At 45.4% G+C, this 20037-nt stretch overlaps 1 protein-coding gene and 1 pseudogene across 5 annotated transcripts in view; one reads left to right on the top strand and one right to left on the bottom strand.

The window, feature by feature from the left end:
• Positions 1–1564: 1564 nt before the first annotated feature.
• Positions 1565–11398, bottom strand: LOC137224337 (elongation factor 1-alpha 1-like; annotated as a pseudogene).
• URB1 (URB1 ribosome biogenesis homolog) overlaps positions 11299–20037 on the top strand; it is a 65118-nt gene continuing 56379 nt past the window's right edge. For 4 of the 5 annotated variants that reach the window (XM_067739341.1, XM_067739339.1, XM_067739343.1 and 1 more), the window contains exons 1-4: positions 11299–11538; positions 14074–14213; positions 14934–15085; positions 15957–16089. In XM_067739341.1, the coding sequence (XP_067595442.1) occupies positions 11397–11538; positions 14074–14213; positions 14934–15085; positions 15957–16089 (567 nt within the window). In that variant the 5' untranslated portion in view covers positions 11299–11396. The other variant, XM_067739342.1, reaches the window with a different exon arrangement.

The following is a 20037-nucleotide window of genomic DNA, read 5'->3' as shown; positions in this document are numbered from 1 at the left end:
AATAAAAATTTAAAAAGAGAACACAATGTGACTGCAGAGGCAGGAAAAAAAAGGAAAAGTAGCACAATCTAAATGTTGAAGTTATGAACTACCTTGAGTTCATGGTTTGCAATAGGTGTCAGGAATTGCTGTATTTCCCTCAACTTATAAAAACCTTCCAATATGTGAGTTTCTTGCGGTACTCTGGGCAGTTTGGTGCCCCGTTTGGGAACTGCAAATCTAGACAATCCAAATATTATGAAGACCTTACTTTGTCAACAAGAACTGCATAAACTGTGTCTGGCTGACTCTCCAACTGACCTCATTTTTACCACTCTGGCCCTCCCTCCCTTGCAGACACAATGGTCCTTTTGCTGTTTCCTGAACTCTCTGATTACCTTGCTACCTCAGTGCCTTTGCATTTAAAATATATATATATTTATTTATTTATTTGGTTGCGTTGGGTCATGCGTTGTGGCATGCGGATCTTTTCGTTGCAGCACGTGGGCATCTCTCTAGTTGTGGCGCACAGGCTTCAGAGAGCCTGGGCTCAGTAGTTGCGGCTCGGGCTTAGTTGCCCTGTGGCACGTGGGATCTTTGGGATCTTAGTTACACAACCAGGGATCGAACCCTTGTCCTCTGCATTGGAAGGGGTATTCTTAACCACTGGACCACCAGGGAAGTCCCCTCAGTGCCTTTGCATTTGCTGTAGCTCCTACTTGGAATGCTCTTCCCCCATGGTTTGCCGCCCTCACTCATTCAAGGCTGTCCGCTGGTCCCTGTGTACACCAGTCACCATCCCCCCACCCCAAGGCTTTATTCATCTCCAGAACGCTCAAGTTGACCTGCCTAGCATTCTGCACTTTTGGGGGTGATTTGCCCCACACAAAACCTCTTTGAAAATATAACTACATTTGGAATTAGTGGTCCAGGATTACTTCAATAGCAGCAAAGTAAAATTGCAGTGTTGATGTAGTGAAAATGTTAACAAACACCAAAACAAGTAAACTGAAGAATAAAGACTAAAGATGGTAAAGGAAATAATGAAAATGCACAGAACTGTCATAATTTAAACTAGCAAAGCCAGGAATACTCTACGGTGGCAGTGGTACTTGGCTGCGGAGACCTCTGAATCCAAACTGTTCCTGGATGGGTGAAGAAACACCTCCCCCTCCGGAGGAAGGAACTGCGAAGTCTCACTGCCAAGAGGCTTGCACTCCAGGCTGGGAGAGATTTGTGGATGAGCTTTGCAATGTACCACACCATCTCTTTCCCATTGATCTTTGGTGCCATCGTTTTCGGTTTTTTTTTTTTCTTTTTTCTCATTAAACTTTGTTTTAAGGGGTCTCAAAATTCTGTGCCAGATTTTTGGTCAAGTTGTTTCCATTAGAAAGTACTGATTTTAAAAACTAATAACTTAAAACTGACACACACACACATGCGCATGTGCCATTCATTCTCTTTCCGTCTGAAGGTTTTTATGATACACTGATATTAGTAACCAGTTTAAATGGCCAATTGAGACAAACAGGGCTGAGATCATTCTCTTACCACCGGTTAAGATGGGGGTGGCAGGTATTGGGGATCATATTAATTTAGCCTTCTGAGCTTTCTGGGCAGACTTGGTGACCTTGCTAGCTCCAGCAGCCTTCTTGGTCACTGTTTTGATGACATCTATAGCAACTGTGTGTCTCATGTCACGAACAGTCAACGACCCAAAGGGGGATCAGAGAAGCTCTCAACACACATGGGCTTACAGGAGCCGTATCAACCATGGCAGCCTCACAAGATTTCAAGAATCTGGGGCCATCTTCTGGCTTCTTCTCAGAACGGCAATCAACCTCCTTCAGCTCAGCAAATTTGCAAACAATGTGAGCCGGGTGACAGTCCCACACAGGTGCATAGCCAGCACCGATTTGGCCTGGATAGTTTAGGACAGTCCGAAGTCAGCTGTTTCCATTAGGGGTCATTTTTGCTGACACCACCCACATTGCCATGGTGAGTATCTTTGACAGACACCTTTTCGATGTTGAAGCCCACAGAATCCCCCGGAAGAGCTTCATCAGAGCTCCATGGTGCATTTCATCAGACTTGGCTTCAACTATAACGTTGACTGGAGCCCATGTGACCACCATGCTGGGTTTGAGAACACCCGGCTCCACAGGGACAGTATCAATTCCGTCAATTTTGTAGATGTTCTGGAGGGACAGACAAATGAGTTTGTCAGTTGGATGAGTTGGTGGCAGAATACAATCCAGAGCTTTAGGCGGTGTGGTTCCACTGGCATTGCCTTTGTGTGTGTGTGTGTGTGTGTGTGTGTGTGTGTGTGTGTGTGTGTGGTACGCGGACCTCTCACTGCTGTGGCCTCTCCCGTTGCAGAGCACAGGCTCCGGACGCGCAGGCTCAGCGGCCATGGCTCACGGGCCCAGCTGCTCCACGGCATGTGGGATTTTCCCGGACCGGGGCACGAACCCGTGTCCCCTGCATCGGCAGATGGACTCTCAACCACTGCGCCACCAGGGAAGTGCTGGGCATTGCCTTCTTTATGGATGACCTTCCATGGCTCCAGCATGTTGTCACCATTCCAACCAGAAATGGCAAAAATGCTACTGTGTCAGTGTTATAGCCAATTTTCTTAATGTAGGTCCTGACTTCCTGAATGATTTCCTTGTATCTCTTTCCGGTTGTAGGAATCCCTCTTGTTAACACCAACAATTAATTGCTTCACACCCAGTGTGTAAGCCAGAAGGGCACACTCATGGGTCTGCTTGTTCTTGGAACACTTGCTGCAAATTCACCAACACCACCGGCAACAATCAAGACAGCACAGGGCTTCCCTGGTGGCGCAGTGGTTGACAGTCCGCCTGCCGATGCAGGGGACACGGGTTCGTGCCCCAGTCCGGGAAGATCCCACATGCCGTGGAGCAGCTGGGCCCATGAGCCATGGCCGCTGAGCCTGCGTGTCCAGAGCCTATGCTCCACAGCGGGAGAGGCCACAGCAGTGAGAGGCCTGCGTACCAGAAAAACAAAAACAAAAACAAAAACAGCACAGTCTGGCTGAGAAGTGCCTGTGATCATGTTTTTGATAAAGTCTCTGTGTCCTCTGGCATCAATGATGGTCACATAATACTTGGTGATCTTGAATTTCCACAGGGACATATTGATGGTGATACAACACATCAATGGTGATGCCACACTTACGTTCATCTTTCACTTTGTCCAAGACCCAGGCATCCTTGAATGAGCCCCTTCCCATCTCAGCAGCCTCCTTCTCAAATTTTTCGATGTTTTTTTTGTCAGTTCCACCATATTCGTAGATCAGATGGCCATTAATGGTAGACTTGCTTGAATCTAAGTGTCCAGTGATGACAACGTTGATATGAGTTTTTTCCTTTCCTATTTTGGCTTAGATTCAGCCATGGGTTTCATGACAGCTGTGTTCTGGTGGAAAACCCGTTGTGAAAAACGTAGTGCTACCTTTATCATATATCAAGCTCCTGTATATGCAAAGGTCTTTGTTTTCTTTTGAATAAAGTTTTAATTTTGGAATAATGCTAGATTTGCAGAAAAGTTGAAAAGAGGAATTCCATACACCCTCATCCAGTTTCATCTAATATCCATATTTTTCATGCTTATTTGGTACTTTTGTTAAAAGTAAGAAACCAACTTTGGTACATTGCTGTTAACTGAACTCCAGACTTTATTCGTATTTTACCAACTTTTCCCCTAGTGTCCGTCTCCTGTCCCAGGATGGAGTCCAGGGCATCACAGTGCATTTAGTTGTCATGTCTCCCCAGTCTCATCTGATCTTTGACAGTTTCCCAGTGTTTCCTTGTTTTTCATGATCTTGACAGTTTTAAAGGGTACAGGTGATGTATTTTTTAGACTCCCTCAATTTAGATTTGTCTGACGTCTTTCACATGATTGGGCTGGGGTTATGGCTTTGTGGAAGGATGCTATAGACGTGAAATGCCCTTCTCATCACATCATGTCAAGGGTTCCTGATAGCAGCAGCACTTACCACTGGTGATGTTAACCTTGATCACTTGGTTAAGGTAGTGTTTGTCATGTTTCTCCACTATAAAGTTACAGTTTTTCCTTTTCCATACTCTAATCTTTGGAAGTTGGTCACTAAGCCTACACTGGAGGAGGTGGGGAGAGAGAGTATGAACTAAGCTCCATCTCTTGGAGCAGGAAGTAACTACATATATTACTTGGATTACTTTTTTTTTTTTTTGCGGTACGCGGGCCCCTCACCGCCGCGGCCCGTCCCGCCGCGGAGCACAGGCCCCGGACGCGCAGGCCCAGCGGCCACAGCTCACGGGCGCAGCCGCTCCGCGGCACGTGGGATCCCCCCGGACCGGGGCACGAACCCGCGTCCCCCGCATCGGCAGGCGGACTCCCAACCACTGCACCACCAGGGAAGCCCTGGATTACTTTTGTAAGAAGATTTGTAAGGAATCTTACCTTGTAAGAAAGGTCTTCTCCCCATTTATTTATTTATACAATCATTTAATAATCTGTATAGGCATGTACATTTATTTTATATCTGGGATTATAATCCAATAGTATGTTAATTATTTTGTCACTCAAATTGTTGCATTGGGAATTATTTCAAGTTGGTTCCTGTGTCCCTTTGACATATCCTCCATTTTTGGGGAAACATGTCTTACTTTCTGGTGCTACAAGATGCTCAGGGCTTGTTTAATATATGCTCTGTCCCAGCCCTAGAATTTGCCATTTCTCCAAAGTGTCCTGGTTCCTTTTATTTGGTAATGGTATTAGAAATCAAGATGTGGGCACTGGTTGTGCTCATTGCTACTGGGGTGTCACTGCTTCTAGGTTCTGTCAGTGAAAAGAGCTAGGAAATATATGCATGTGTACAAACCCAGGTATAATACATATCTATACTTATTTTTGTATCAATCTATCTCTGTTTATATTAAGTTAAATATGAGATCATAGTGATATCTCCAACTCTTATCAGTCCCACAGGGTTCATTCTAGCCTTACCTTGTTGTTTAGTAACTGCCCTCTTCAACAGTGAGAAACCTGACCCCCGTCATTTTCCAACCATTTGCTTATTCGTTTAACTCCAGGATGCATAAAAGCAGTTTCAGAGTTGTTAACCTATACCTCCGTGACACAGGTCTGTTTTTGAGTCTATATTCTGTTACGCCAGTCTATTTGTCTATATTTTTTTACCACTACCATTCTAATTTGACTATTATAATTTTAAGATATGTCTTCATGCATGATAAGGAAGTATTTTGGACTCAGCTACTCATAGGCCTTTATTTTTCCACACAAATTTATCATGATTTTTTTGAGTTTCTTAATTTTGACTGGAATGGCAATAATTTGTTTTATAGCTTAATTTAGGAAGAATTAACTAACAAATGTGCACTGTGAAGACATTCTTCCATGAACATTTTATTGTCTGTTTAGTCAGATCTTCTTTTACAATTTTCTCCTTAAAGATGTTGTGCAGTTATTTTAGTTTAATTCTGAAATAATTTACAGGTTTTTTTCCTTTGTGATGGTGTCTTGTTTTCTGCTACATTTTTAAATTAGTTATTGCTAGTGTAGAGGTAATGATACCAATTTTGGTAACTTGATCCTATATCTGACAACCTGGCTAAACTTTTATTTAGTTTGTATTTCTGTTGAATTTTATAAGTAGATGACAGTTTTGTCTGTTCTAATTCTTCCATATCTTGTTTCTTTGTCTTACCTTATTTCATTAACCAGGACCTCTAGTAACAGAGAGCAGCAGAGTGTGAATTCATCTGTGTCTTTCCTGTTGTTCCCAGTCATAATTCAAATGCATCTAAAATCTTTCCATTATGTAAAATGGTGACTGTAGGTTTTAGGTACATATAATCTTTATTAAGTTAAAGAAGTTCCTTCTATTCCTAGTTTTATATGAATTTAAAAAATCATGACTAGGTATTTTTTCAAATGCGTTTTTCCATCTATTGAGATAATTTATTTTTCTCCTTTAATCCGTTAATGTGGTGTATTACATAGACATGACATCAAACCATCCTTGTATTTTGTGTCTTTTTTTTTTAAGTGCAGTGTTGGATTAGGTTAGTTAATATTTTCTTTACACACATCTATGTCCATAAGTGAAATAAACCCATCATTTTCTTACTTTGTATTATCTATGGTTAGTTTTCTGTTTAAGGTTAGATTAGCCTCATAAAAGATGTTGGGAATCTTTCCTTCTTTTTTGTTTTATGAAGCAAACTGAATAAGGTAGAGATTACCTGTTTCTTAAAAGATTGCAAGAACTCACCCGAAAATCACCTGTACCTTGGGAAAGGTTTGGTTATCATATCATTTTATTTAACAATTATTGGTCTATCCAAATTTTCTAGTGTTTTTTTGTCAGTTTTGGGATTCTTATCCTTTTCCAGAAGGGTAATTTGTTAACTTCTTGGAGTTTTGAAGGTTTTTGTGAATAGTTGTTTCTAAATACATTTAAATATTTACTATTAGAAACCTATGTTTGTATCCTGTGTTCCCCCTTTACTCCTGTGTCTTGTTGTTCTGCAGTTTTTCTTTTTCCTTCCTCATTTATCTTGCCACAGGTTTGTTTACTTAATCTAAAAAACAATCAGCTTTTGGTTTGTGAATATTCTTTATTGTTTTTCTCAATTTCTTTATAACTGGTTTCTCTCCTTATCTTTGCTACTTTTTTCTTCTTACTTCTTTGGGTTGATTCTATTGTACCTTTTCCAATTTCTTGATTTGAATGTGTATTATCAGTTAATTTGTTTTCAACCTTTCTTGCTTTCTGATAAATGTACTTAAAGCTGTAAATTTTCCTTTAAGACCTGTGTCCCATAGACTAAGCAATGTAAAGTGTTCGTTTTATTGCATTCCAAGTCTTTCATAATTTCCCTAATGCTTCCCAAGGATTACTTAGAAGTTTTGTTTTTGTTTTTGTTTTCCCTCTCCCAGGCTTATGGGATTTTTTTTTTTAATTACATGACTTTTTTTTTTTGGCTGTGTTGTGTTTTCACTGCTGCACACGGGCTTTCTCTAGTTGTGGCGAGCCCAGGGGTTACTCTTTGTTGTGGTGCGCGAGCGTCTCATTGCGGTGGCTTCTCTTGATGTGGAGCACAGGCTCTAGGTGCAAGGGCTTCAGTAGTTGTGGCACGTGGGTTCAGTAGTTGTGGCTCGTGGGCTCTAGAGTGCAGGCTCAGTAGTTGTGGTGCATGGGCTTAGTTGCTCTGCAGCATGTGGGATCTTCCCAGACCAGGGCTTGAAACTGTGTCCCCCGCATTGGCAGGTGGATTCTTGACCACTGCACCACCAGGGAAGCCCCTTATGGGATTTCTAAAAACCTATCCTCTTATTATCAAGTCAAATTTTATTGCCTGATGGTCAGAGAACGTGGTCTGTACGATGTTGATTTTTTTTTTTTGAAATTTATTAGGGCCTCCTTTGTGGCCTAGGAGGTAGTCAATTTTTATGACTGTTCCCTGTTATTTAAGAAGAACATGTATTCTGTTAAATACATTGTTATTTAAATTTTCTATATTTTCTCATATTTCTGTCCAATGACTAAGATGTTAGACCAGTTTTCACAATAGCTTTGAAATTTATCTGTGATATTTTAATCTCTTAATTGGGTATGGATTTTGCTACATTTCACTGTTCAAAGATTAGGGCCATCAACTCAATAACCTAGTATTTTCGAGCAGTCTGATCTGAAACCCTGGTCATCAACACAATACGTATTTATTGTGGCTATGACTCTCATGGGAATTGTCCTAGTAGGATGAGTGCATACTTCCTGAATGGATTTGAAAGTATAAACACGGGGGCATACCCCCCCAACTATAAAATATGGGATAATGGCTGGAATTCACAGGCAGATTCACGCAGAATGTTCAGAAGCTCTTTGCCTCCTGGCCCATGACCTGCCTGTTCGTACCCCAGCTCCAGACCCCATTCAATGTCACAGTGACTAAAACGCAACTACTAGAAATTCACTGGGGGAGTTGTGATCTCCAAATGCCCTCTTTTAACGTGTAAAAATATTCATGGGTTGGCTGCAAGTTGATATTATTCTCCAACACCTTATGGTAAATTCACCAAATTTCTCTATCTTCTGATAGCTAGCTAAAAACAGCTTTCGTAAGGAAACAGGTTAAGGAGAAAGTGTGGGGAAGAAGGGGGACTTAGCATAGGGAGGGAGGCAGAAAAATGAATAATTCTGGAGGAAGCATTGTCCTGGGATATAAGTTCTGGGAAAGCTGCAACAACTGGGGCTTTGGGAAGATGGGGGCAGCAAGAAGGTGCTGTGTGTGCATGTGTGGGGAGGTGAGCAGAGAGTGGACTTGGGGAAATTTAAGAAGACAAGCATCATCTATGTCATGATTTTTATCGACTGGCCTCACACTTTGGCTAGTTCCATATTGGACAAGAGGGGAACATTTTCTGCTTTTCTTCAACTTTGTCTCAGAGGAGAAAAATAGACAAATACGATGCTTCCGTTTTCTTCTCTGCTTTACTCTCATTTCGGTAAGAAACTCACAACAACCTAGCCTGGATCATACTAATGTGATGTATCTATTGCTCAAATAATTCATTTGATAATTATTACATGGCCTTGTAGTATCTCATATCATCTTGGGTTCTTGGTTAAATTCTTTACTGTGATTGAACTTATCAGGTTATCACAATGATACTTATCATCCCAGTGATACTGTAAATCTCTTGAGGGTAAGTCTACCATGTAATACTTTTTGGAATCTATTATGGCTGGTTGTATAATGCAACGCACATAGCAAATATTGCTGTAGGTTTACTTATCTCTTCTAGCCTATGGACACTATCTTTCACTGGAGTTCATAGTGACTGTTTTTGAAAGAATGCTTCATTCTTCCCACTGCTAAACAAGCAGATAATGGAACAGTTTTGATCGCAGGTAAGTGTCATATTAAAACATTCGTCACTAAAGAGACTAAAACTTGTATCAGAATAGAGAAAGGAATTCCATACCTCTCCTCTCTATAATGTGATTGCATTAACAAGCGTTTAACCAGATGAAATAATGCAGGGTAAACTCTCAGCTTGTGTACAGCAATACATCATTCTCACATCCTGAGAGTCCGTGATAAACATGCTTTAATATGAACTTGGTACAGTCTTTGATTAAGCTTCTCCTTTTATCCATTTCCAAAACTTGAACTTAACCTTGTAAGATTGAAATGGGAATCAATAAACACTCACTTAACAGATGTGAATGAGAAATATGGCCAGTGGAGATGAACTGGTTGTCTATTAGAGGCTGGACTCTTCCCTTAGCTAATTCACCACAGTCCAAGGACCAGTTCATAAGCTTGTAGATTTGAAAACCTGCATCCTGAGGCTTTTTGACAGCATACTTAGTCAACTTGCCTTTTAGGATAGATTGACATTAACCAAGCTCAAGGCCCAGGTCTCTGTATTCATTTATATAGACACTTATTTTTTTTTGACTGCGTTGGGTCTTCGTTGCTGCACGTGGGCTTTCTCTAGTTGCGGCAAGCGGGGGCCACTCTTCATTGTAGCGCACAGGCTTCTCATTGTGGTGGCTTCTCTGGTGGAGCACGGGCTCTAGGTGCACGGGTTCAGTAGTTGTGGTGCACAGGCTTAGTTGCTCCACGCCATGTGGGATCTTCCCGGGCTCAAACCCGTGTCCCCTGCATTGGCAGGCAGATTCTTAAGCACTTTGCCACCGGGGAAGTCCCCTGTTTCTTGGTTTTTAAATTGGGGTTAGGACACACAGGGTGAGTGGTCCACTACTTATCAGCTGGGTAGTACTGCCAAGTTCTCCCACACTCTCTGTCTTTGTTTGCCCAAGGCCACACAGGCAGAAACTGAATAGTTTTTGAGTGTTTCCTACCTCTCCCTGCTGTCTCTTTGGTCAGGTCCACCCTGGTTGAAAACAAACTTGGTGGTTGGCAATTAACCACAGAAGAGAACCCATGTGGACAATTAGTCAGAATTAAGTCTGTCTTTGCTAACAGGAGTATTGCCCTTTACAGCCTGAATTTTGGGCATATCCCTTTCTCTTAGTACCACTGCAAGAGCTCAGACCTTTTCAGGCCACTCCTTCTGACTTGCCTACAAGGTAGACATTTCCACAGGCACAATAGTCTTGTCAGGTGAGGGACTCAGGGTCAACCCCATAGACTTTTTTTATAAGAGACTCTGAAACTCCAACAGGCCACAAAAAAACCACGTTCTCAGATGCTCACTACAGATCTGCTTACGGAACACAGGAGGGTACTTCCTGAAACTAAAGGACAAGCTGACAGACAATTCCTGCAATCACCAAATTACTCATCTAATGGATCATGATTTATTTGAACACATAACCAAGTATTGATGAAGTTGTATTAAAAAATGCACCAGCCTGTTTTTACTTATTTATTTATGCCTCCATTTTATTTCAGAACATTTAATGTGACTCTCAAGCCAATTAATAACATCTTACAAAAACACACAGTACTTTTTTTCCCATCAGAGCAGTTTTTCATGCATTGCATCATGTTCTCTGCTCAGGACAGCTGGCTTTGCTGTCTCCATTTTAATGATGGTGGCTTAGATGTCGAGGCTGCCGTGCTGTCCACGAAGGGTTTTCACAGACGTTACTTCATTTGATCCTTTCCTCCCACCCTGCATGGCCGGAAGGGTGCCCGTCCTCCCATTAGTTTGGGGGAAGTGGAGGTCAGTCTGGGGCGACATCCCACCAAACAAGCTGGTCTTGGTCCGAGATGTGAGATACGCTAGGGGTCAGGGTTAGGGGAATCCACACGACTTCGGACCGGGTGTCTGACCAAGGACCTCCCCGCAGAAGCCCGCCTGGCATTTAGCCAGGGGCATCCACCCTCCCGGCCAACCCGCAGAGCCTCGAATAGGCAAAGCATCGAATCCCGCTGCATGTCAATCAGGTTCAAGAGGCTTCATCAGAGCGCCCTCAGGTCAAGAACTGATCTGACTGTGCTGCTACCACGCGTCTGGGCTCGGACCCTCCGGGAGTGAAGGACCTGGGGGTTCTTCCTTCCAAGAACGCTCGAGAAGGCCGCCGATGGGCCTCTCCCCGCCGCGGCCGAGCGGGGGTGTCGTGGAGTGTCGGCTTGCCCCGGGCAGCCAGCAAGCCAGCTGGATCATTAGCACCAAGGAGGAACCCAGGACGCCGGGTTCCCGCACCTTCACTACCTGCTTCCCGTCGGACAGCCCTTTTCAGAGGTCCCGCCCCTTCCGCCGACCTCCCTCCGGAGGTCCTGCCTCTTCCGCCAGCCCCGCCCCTTTCAGCCCACGTGTTGGCCCGAGACACGCGTTGGTTGTCCGCGTGTGTCCTGTTGTCAGGACCCCGGGTGTGTGGATCCCGGTGCGCCCCCGCCTTCTCGGCCATGGGGCGCCCCAAGAGGAAGGCCCCGGGCGGCCAGGACGGCGCGGCTCCCCCAGAGGGCTCAGCCAAGCGGGCCCGCACCGAAGAGCTCACGGGCGTGCGCTTCAAGGCTCAGCTGAGGGACCCGCAGGGCGCTGGGCCGGGTGAGTGTGGGGCTCGGGGAAGAGAGTGCGAGCGTGCGAGGCTGCCTCCCGGCTTCGGTCTGGGTGGGGCCTCCGTGTGCAGACACAGCCGCTCCTTTCTGCAGAGACCAGTCTCCCGATTTGCAGTCGGGAAACCGAGACCCTGGTGCTTTCGAGTCCAGGGCGCCGACTTGCTTGATTGTGACAGTTCCCTGCGACTGTATGCTTCCCTTTCCTGGACAGCATCCCTCAGCAAGCTCTAAAATTCTTTACTGCAACTGCTAGGAAAGTGAATAACTGTACTACTCATTCACACAGCAGATTATTTGTGGAGTCCTGCCGGTGAGTCATCTCGGGGCTGTTCAGTGAGCAGGTTTGCTACTACCATGGCTGTCAGCTCTGTTTTCCGTAGCTCTGATTCTCCAACGCTCACACTGACCCGATAACAGGTAATAAGCTATCACATGAAGCCACCACAGGACTTGTCAGTTGACCCGGATTAGACTAGTGACTGATATAAAGCAGACTCTATAATTTCATTTTTTGAAAAGTGTGACCACCCATCACAACTCCTTGTAATCCGTTAGAAAGTATTTAATTTACAAGGACAAAACACAATTGAATATGCTAGTATGTGGAACACTGGCACTGTGTCAAAATGAAACAGTGACAGTGTTTTTCTCAACTGAAAAATTATTAAGTTAATGGCCAGAATACCCTCAGTTTCCAGTTTGTCGTCCACAGATTTTTATTTTTTTTTTTGCGGTACACGGACCTCTCGCTGTTGTGGCCTCTCCCGTTGCGGAGCACAGGCTCCGGACGCACAGGCTCAGCGGCCATGGCTCACGGGCCCAGCCGCTCCGCGGCATATGGGATCTTCCCGGACCGGGGCACGAACCCGTGTCCCCTGCATCGGCAGGTGGACTCTTCAGCCACTGCACCACCACAGAAGCCCCACAGATTTTGTTTTTAAACGTTTGATACCTGCAACTGCTAGCCAGTCCTAGGAAGATGATACCTGCTGTAGCACAGAATTATACATTTCATACATTCATTTGTTCATTATTTACAAGGGGTTGTTATTTGGTAGGGTAGAGATAAAATGGTGAGTAAGAATCACGTGGGCCCTGCCACCGTGAAGCTTATGAACGATCAAGTGGAAAGGCAGATGTCAATCTGTAAAATCATGTACAGACTGTTCCAGCACAAGTCCTCTAAAGGACAGGGATAGGAGACTTTCTGGTGGAAGAAAGAGCATGTTTAATTATTTGAAGGATTGTAACCTTAGACACGTTCGTGGTTTTGCCCAGAGCTCTGTACTTTGGGGCACTGCATTTGAACTGGTTTCAGAAGGAAACCAGGGTTGACAGGTGCTGGGTGCAGATGAAGGAGTTGGGAGGTGTGGCAGGGCTGAAGGCAGTGGGTGAAAGTGTGAATCCCTTGTGTGAGGCTCTGTTGGATTTGTGTTTGAATCTGGTCTCGGATTCTCCCTCCCTTTTGATATGTTCTCGTAACTTTCTGTGGTAGGATCACCTCACTGGACCATCAGAGAAGTGGATTTGATCAATGTTAGAGGGTTTTGTTTTCATCCAGGTGTTAGGGAAGGTTTTCTTTCTGTTGTGTTTTGTTTTGTTTTTTCCAGCTTTCTTGAGATATTATTAACATACAGCATATGTAAGTGTCAGGTGTACAATGTGGTGAGTTGATACACATGTATAGCGTGAAATCATTACCCAAATAAGGTTAGTCGACACTTCCATCCCCTCATATAATTACCACTTTTTTTGTGGTGATAGCATTTAAGATCTACTCTCTTAATAACTTTGAAGTATATGATACAGTGTTGTTAACTATAGTCACAGTGCTGTACATTAGATTCGTTGGGACTTATGCGTCTTATAGCTGTAAGTTTATACCCTTTGACCAACATCTCCTCATTTTACCCATCCCCCAGTCCCTGGCAACCTCCATTCTACTATTTCTATGAGTTTGGCTTTTTTAGATTGCACATGTAAGTGAGAACATACAGTGTTCGTCTTTCCCTGTCTGACTTATTTCACTTAATGCCCTCAGGGTCCATACATGTTGTCTCAAAAGGCAGAGTCTCCTTCTTTTTTAAAGGCTGCATAATATTCCATTGTATATACTTCTGTATATAGGTATAGATATCCCACATTTTCTCTATCCATTATATAGCCCCTTCATGGTGGTGGGGGAGGGGTGGGTAGGAGGGGAGAGCAGGGTTAGATTGATAAAGGCCCAGAGGGTGCTCAGGAGTGGATGAGTATCAACATCGGGGAGGATAGCTGCATGAGGAAGCGTTCTGCTCTAAACCAGTGCCCTTGAAAGATGTTGCCTATGACTTAGTGGTGATGGAGGAAAGACCGTGTCCTAACTCTTGATCTCCCCGTCTCCTCCCTGCTCCTCTGTTCTCCATCTCAGTAAGCGGCACTTGCAGTCCCCTGGATGTTCCTGCTGAAATCTCCCTGTCGCAGTGGCGGCTGAGATGGTTTCTAGACTGTCCTCGCTCACATTTGGCCCTGACTCTCATTTCAGCCTTGGAAGCCTTTGTCTCTGCGGCCAAGAAGCTGCCGCGAGAAGATGTGTGTGGCGCCGTGGAGGGGTACATAAAGATCTCTGTTGAGTGTGCAGAGATTTTCCAGCTCCTGAGTGGGGAGAAGCGCCCTGAAAGTGAAGTATGCTATCTCTGACCTGGCCTGGCGGAGAGAAGAAAAAGTTAATGCTACTGTTGTGCTAAGCTTGACGAAGAGAAATGTGATATAAATTTCCAAGACATTACCCGCTTTCTACAGAAAATGATGCTCTGTGCCTGTGCTGTAGGGATACATTCATTTTTGCATTATAACCTTTGAAAGCATTTTAGTGGAAAATAGTAACTTGTTAGTGGTGAATAATACCAGAAGGAAAGATCATAGATTCTTAATCTAGATCCACTTAGTCTCACCGTGGTTTGCTTTAACAAAAGGGAAATAGGTAAAGACTGTGTGTCACAGGTACAGACATATATTGAGCTGTTGTTTTCTGGTTCCAAAGAGGTTCAAAGCTTGGGATATTTATGAACCTGTTGAAATCTCGGGATTATTGCTGTACGGCTGTAGACCTGAATATCCCCAAAGCAGGGAGGCTGAATCAGTAGCAGAAATTTCTCTTTTGATTTCATTTGGTTTAATTGTAAGCAAGCCTCTCTCTATTTAGCTAGACTATTGGAACAAGACTGATTCCAGAGCCTGGGGCCTGGCAGATCCCTGTGTCTGCCTTGGGATCTGGGTAGGTGTCATCCTGCAAGTTGAAGGTTTTAAACCTGCAGGTGGCTGTGGCTAAGACTAGAGGAAAACATATGTAGAAGAGGAAAAGAAAGGAGATGGTTCGTAAGCATTTCGGTTCTGTCTTTGCAGATGCTTTTAATATTTCAAGTTTTCGAGGCCATATTATTGCGGACAGCCAGTGACCTTTCCCATTTTCACGTGGTGGGGACCAACATCGTGAAAAAGCTAATGAATAACCACATGAAGCTCATCTGTGAGTCCCTGTATGCCTCGGGTTACAGGTGAGCTGCCCGCCTTTCCGTGGCAGGACTAGCCTTGGGCTTGGTCTGCCTTGCGCGCCCCACAAGTGCCCTTGACCTTTCCTCCACTCACAAACAGAGCGGAGCAGCTTCCGGGGCCATCAAGACTGTGGCTCTGCCCCTCCTTCTGTTGACCGGGCCCTCTCCTTCTGCCCTGCTGCTCTCCCTGCTGTCTTGGGAGACCTCCTTCAAGCTGCCTGTTCTTTTGTCCTGACAGCTCTTCCCCGTGGTCCTCACGGGCACCCTCCCTCTCCGCCTTCAGGGCTTTGCAGAGGTGTCGTCTCAGGGAGGCCCTCTCTGGCCGCCGCATCCACAGCTATACGTGTGCCATAATCGACGTCTCGACTCGCTGTCTCCCTCCCCTAGAATTCTGGGTACCTGCAGGTGGAGGCCTTGACCGTCCTGTAAAACGCCATCCTCCCAGCACCTAAACGGTGCCTAGTATGTAGTTGGTGCTCAGTAACCGTGAATTTGGGGTAACTGCAGGATGGGAAGGCAGCCAGGAGCTCGCATTTGGGGATGCCCACTGTGCGGAAGTGTTCGCCTTGCCCTGCAAAGGCAGGGGTGATGTGGGTCCAGATACATGACCGTTGACTGGACACAGACGCGGCCATCTTCTTCTGACCTTGCCTTTTGTGTTCTTAGATCCTACTCAAACTCAGATTTTTAGCTTTCTTTGAAGATTTCCTGAGGGTTTTTTTTTAAAGAAAGAGTGTGTCTGCATGTCTCCTTCCTTCCGTTTTCTGGTTTGGGGGTAGCAGACCACACAGCCAAGTGTGCAGCTGCTTCTCAGGGGGTGGCTTTGTGTTTCTGCTGTCCTGACACTCCTGCTTTCCTTCTTGTCTCTGAACAGGATGGCTCGAGCCTGCCTGAACCTGATGGCCGCCATGGTGACCCAGGGTCCAGAGGCTGCCAGGGACGTCTGCAGCCATTTCGATTTGAATAAAAAGACCTTGTACACGCTGGTGACCAAGAGGGATTCAAAGGTGAGGAGTGCCGAGCGTCCTTTCCCTTTGAGGGGGCCAAAGTGTTTCACGTGTCCTCCTCTCTCTGGCCTTGGTCCTCGCGTAGATGGGGCGGGAGGCCTCCCTCCTGGCTGGCGGTGAGGGTCCGGTCGCCTGCAGAGCCCGAGTGACAGGGACGTCCGACACCAGCTTCTCTGGGGGCTCAGCATCGCAGTGCCTTCCTGGCCTGTGAGGGTGATGTAGCTTGTGAGCGTCCTCACAGAGCAGTGGAAACGGTCTCCATGCGCCTCGTGGTGAGGCCCTGGTGGTGGCCTGGTCCTCCCATGCGGGTTCCATCCACTTTGTAGAAAAGCCTTGGGAGGCCAAGGCAGTGACCTCATCAAAGACGACGTTTATGGCTTTTTACTATGTTTCTTGCGTCTCCCAATTATAAGTCTTATAATGAGTAGGGGCTGGCTTGTGCCGGAGAGAATGCTTGGTTTTCAGGAGAGCTGTTAAAAAAAAAAGTTCCCTGGTGGCTCCAGAAGTTTCACTGGGGTTTGGAAAGGTTCTTGAGGAAAAAGTACGCGTTTCAGGGCTCGTAGGCTGGTGCAAGGGCATCCGCCCGACGTGTGCCAGCTGTAGGCTGCCGAAGCGCCTCTTCCGTCTGTGCGTCCACTCTCCCCGCTGGTGCCCCGGTGGCAGTGCCACAGCCGCCCGGGCTCCGTGCTGCACGCCCCCTTCCTGAGCACCAGGACCAGGCCACAGAGGCCCACCCCGGTCTGCCCAGGTGGAGGAGCCACGTTAGAATAAGTGACCTGCAGCCAGGCGTCACCTTGTTCTCCAGCGCTTCCCGGGGGTTAAGAGTTTCTGCGTTGCCAGGTAGTGGACTGAAGGTTAATCATGGTAACAACAGTGCTGAGGGTTTTCCTCAGTTATGAATAAGGTTTTCTCTGAGGAAAAAATTCCAGGTTTCATGGATACTACGATTAATGTGTCAAAAGTTCCATTTAATGAGTGACGGCTCCTGGCGTCCAAGTGCGTATCTAATAAAAGGAATGTGTGTGCTGTTTGCACGCTAGGGCAGATATCATGGCTCTTTGGTCTTCCCTGGCAATCAGCCTGGCAGTAATTACCTGTCAGAATCCCTTCCCTTTCCCACCCCGTGTCTTGACCTCAGCCAGCCCAGCCATCTAAGTAAAGTACATGTCAGTGGACACGCCAGTCGCCAGGACACAGTGTGGGAGAACCCAAGCTGGGCTTCCCGGCCTGGATCCAGCTGCAGGACGGCACATGTGCTGCTTCATCTCAGGGCCTCGCAGGTTATTCTACATCTCTCTTGATCTGTGAAACGGGAGTTGTTGTTGAAATGAAAGTGTTTTTACTTCCTTTAATCATTTATATCAAGTATCTTAGATACTCTGTATATTGTAGGAAATGGTTTCTAGACATTAAAAAATTTTTCTAGTATGAGAAATATCAGGGACATTCAAAAATAGAGAAAGGGGCACAATGAATTCCCACGTACCTGTCATCCAGCTTCGAACCCTGTCACCCCTCCCACCTTTTGGGTTGTTTGGGGGCAGTCTATTACAGCACATCCCACATATATTTCACCGTCAATATTTCAGTGTGTGTCTCTAACAGAAAGAACATTTTAGACAACAAAACCACGGTGCCGTCATTGTACCTAACACCATTAATAATTTCTCAACATCATCTAGTGCCCAGGCTGGCCTCAGCTTCCCCCGACTATCTCAGAAACGTCTTTACACTTCGTGGTTCCAATCAGGGTCCAAACAAGAGCCGCACATTGTGTTGGTTGATATCCTTCTTAAATCTCTTCATTTCTTTGAGTTTTCTGCCTCTTCCCCACCTTTTTCTTTTTTTTTTTTTTAATGCCATTTAGTTATTGAAGAAGCTGGGAGATAAATTTTTTTGAGTGTTTTTAACATTTCGGAGGGACTTATTAAAGCTTCATGAAGAAAGAGGATTAGGAATATTTTTTCATCCAAAGAAAGCATTGTTAAAAGTCCTGTGCCAAGAACAGTTTTACCAAATATGTTTTGGTCTATTTTAGACAGTGTTTTGCAGAACAAGCCATAGAGTTCAGGATGTTTCCTTCCTGGGATAATCACCCTGTGAATTCACAGGGTAGGAATGAAGAGTAGGCGTGTGGCCTTCTTGCCTTTGATGGAGTTTGCTGGAGGTGGAAGGTGGAGGCTCCGGGGCAGTGAGGGGCTGTGGTCAGGTGGAGAGGCCTGGTGGTGGCTGCTGGAGAGGGGCAGGGGCTATGTCTCGGGGGTTTTGTTCTCCACAATGTCAGGAATCTGAAATTTGGGCTTCTCTGGGATATACGAGATGGATGCCAGCAGGTGAGAACCAACCTCTGTTTCAGTTCAGAATCCATCGCTGGAGGCCCCCCTGAGAGGATCTGGTCCAACTCTGCTGTGTTTGCGCAGGACAGAAAGACCTGCAAGGACAGGTTGGGCCCACATCCCAGGGCCCTGACTCCCAGTACTTCAGTGGAGGAAAAAGCCTTAAAACTTGTGGAACCTTTCCTACTCTCTGGGAAAGGATCAAACCTAATTTAATTTTATAAGGCAAGTTTTAGCATTTTGCCAGAATTCTTTTGAAATGTAAGGTGTACGTAGACCAGGATAACAAGTTAACTGTGCTTGAATTAGGTGACACGTTTGTTTGAACGGTGAGACGTCTGGATGGCTTGGGAGCAGTTGTTACTTTAAGCTTCCTGAGGACAGGGGCAGTATCTGAGTCACCTTTGCATCCTCTCAGCCTGAGTCATGGCATCTTGAGTGTAAATGGTGTTTTATTAACATCGAGTTGGTGAGGGAAGCACTGGAGCGTGGCTGACAATCTGAGGAGTGCAGCTCACTTTCAAGACTTCAGCCATCATTGTACCCAAACTCCATATTGTGAAGAGGCCCACAGGTTGGTCCCCAGAGCAGGAGGGTAGTTTGGGGCTCTTAGTGTATTTGGAATAAAGCAGCATTGATCTTGTAAGGTCTTGCTGACGTGTGTTCTGTGGCGTGGTTGGAGATAAACTCCCATCAGTACGAGGAACGAGCAAGGCCTCCACCCGGATGTTACAGACCAGGGGTTGGGTGCTCGTTCTTTTCTCCAGAAGAAACATATCCAATAAAACAAGACAGAATTAATTAAATACATAGAGGCCTAAATGGTGCCAACTACGGTCCTTGCACCTTGAGAAAAAGTGGAACAAAAATGCCATGGGACCCCCGAGAAGAAGGAACTTCTCTGTAGGCAGATGTGAAGTTGGGCATGAAGCAGTGTGTTTGTACAGGTATTTCGTATCATTCCAGTTCCAGTACTTACTCACTTAGTAGTTATGTAACCTTAAATGAAGTTTTTAAAACCTCAGTTTTCCCATCTGTAAAATGGGTATTGTGGGCATCTGTACCTCAGATCGTTATAAGGAGTAAATGAGATAACAGATGTGTAGCGTCTGACATAGTATCTGGCACATAGTAAGTGCTCAGTGAATGTTATTGATATCATCACCATCATCATCACTATCATCACCATCATCACCACCATCACCATCATCACCATCATCATCATCATCATCACTACTGCCCACACCTCTGCTGCCACTACTAAGTGGAATGGAACTCTTGGAAGGCGGAGACTCCTTAATTTTTTCAGGCATTCAGGGCAGTGATTCTCCGTGATGTTCACTTACTTCTTGTCATCAAATTAAAGTACTTTGGAATAACTGAAATAGGGAAAAGTTTTCGGTGTAAGCAGTGGAGGATCTGAGCATATGTGCTAGTTCTGGTCCAGCTGACGAGACCTGCATGATCATATGCTGTGGGTTCTTTGGGTGTAAAAAAGGAATGTGAGACACAGGTTTGTCTTAAAGTTACTGGGAGGGAAGACTGATCAGGTGGCCCTAGTGGTTTCCCCTGAGGTGTTGTCTTTTGGTCATGGCCTTTGGGCCCTCACTGA

This window comes from Pseudorca crassidens, chromosome 5 (genome assembly GCF_039906515.1).
Source record: "Pseudorca crassidens isolate mPseCra1 chromosome 5, mPseCra1.hap1, whole genome shotgun sequence".
Taxonomy (NCBI): domain Eukaryota; kingdom Metazoa; phylum Chordata; class Mammalia; order Artiodactyla; family Delphinidae; genus Pseudorca; species Pseudorca crassidens.
Note: the sequence above shows the minus strand (reverse complement) of the source record. Positions and strands in the feature narration are given on the sequence as shown.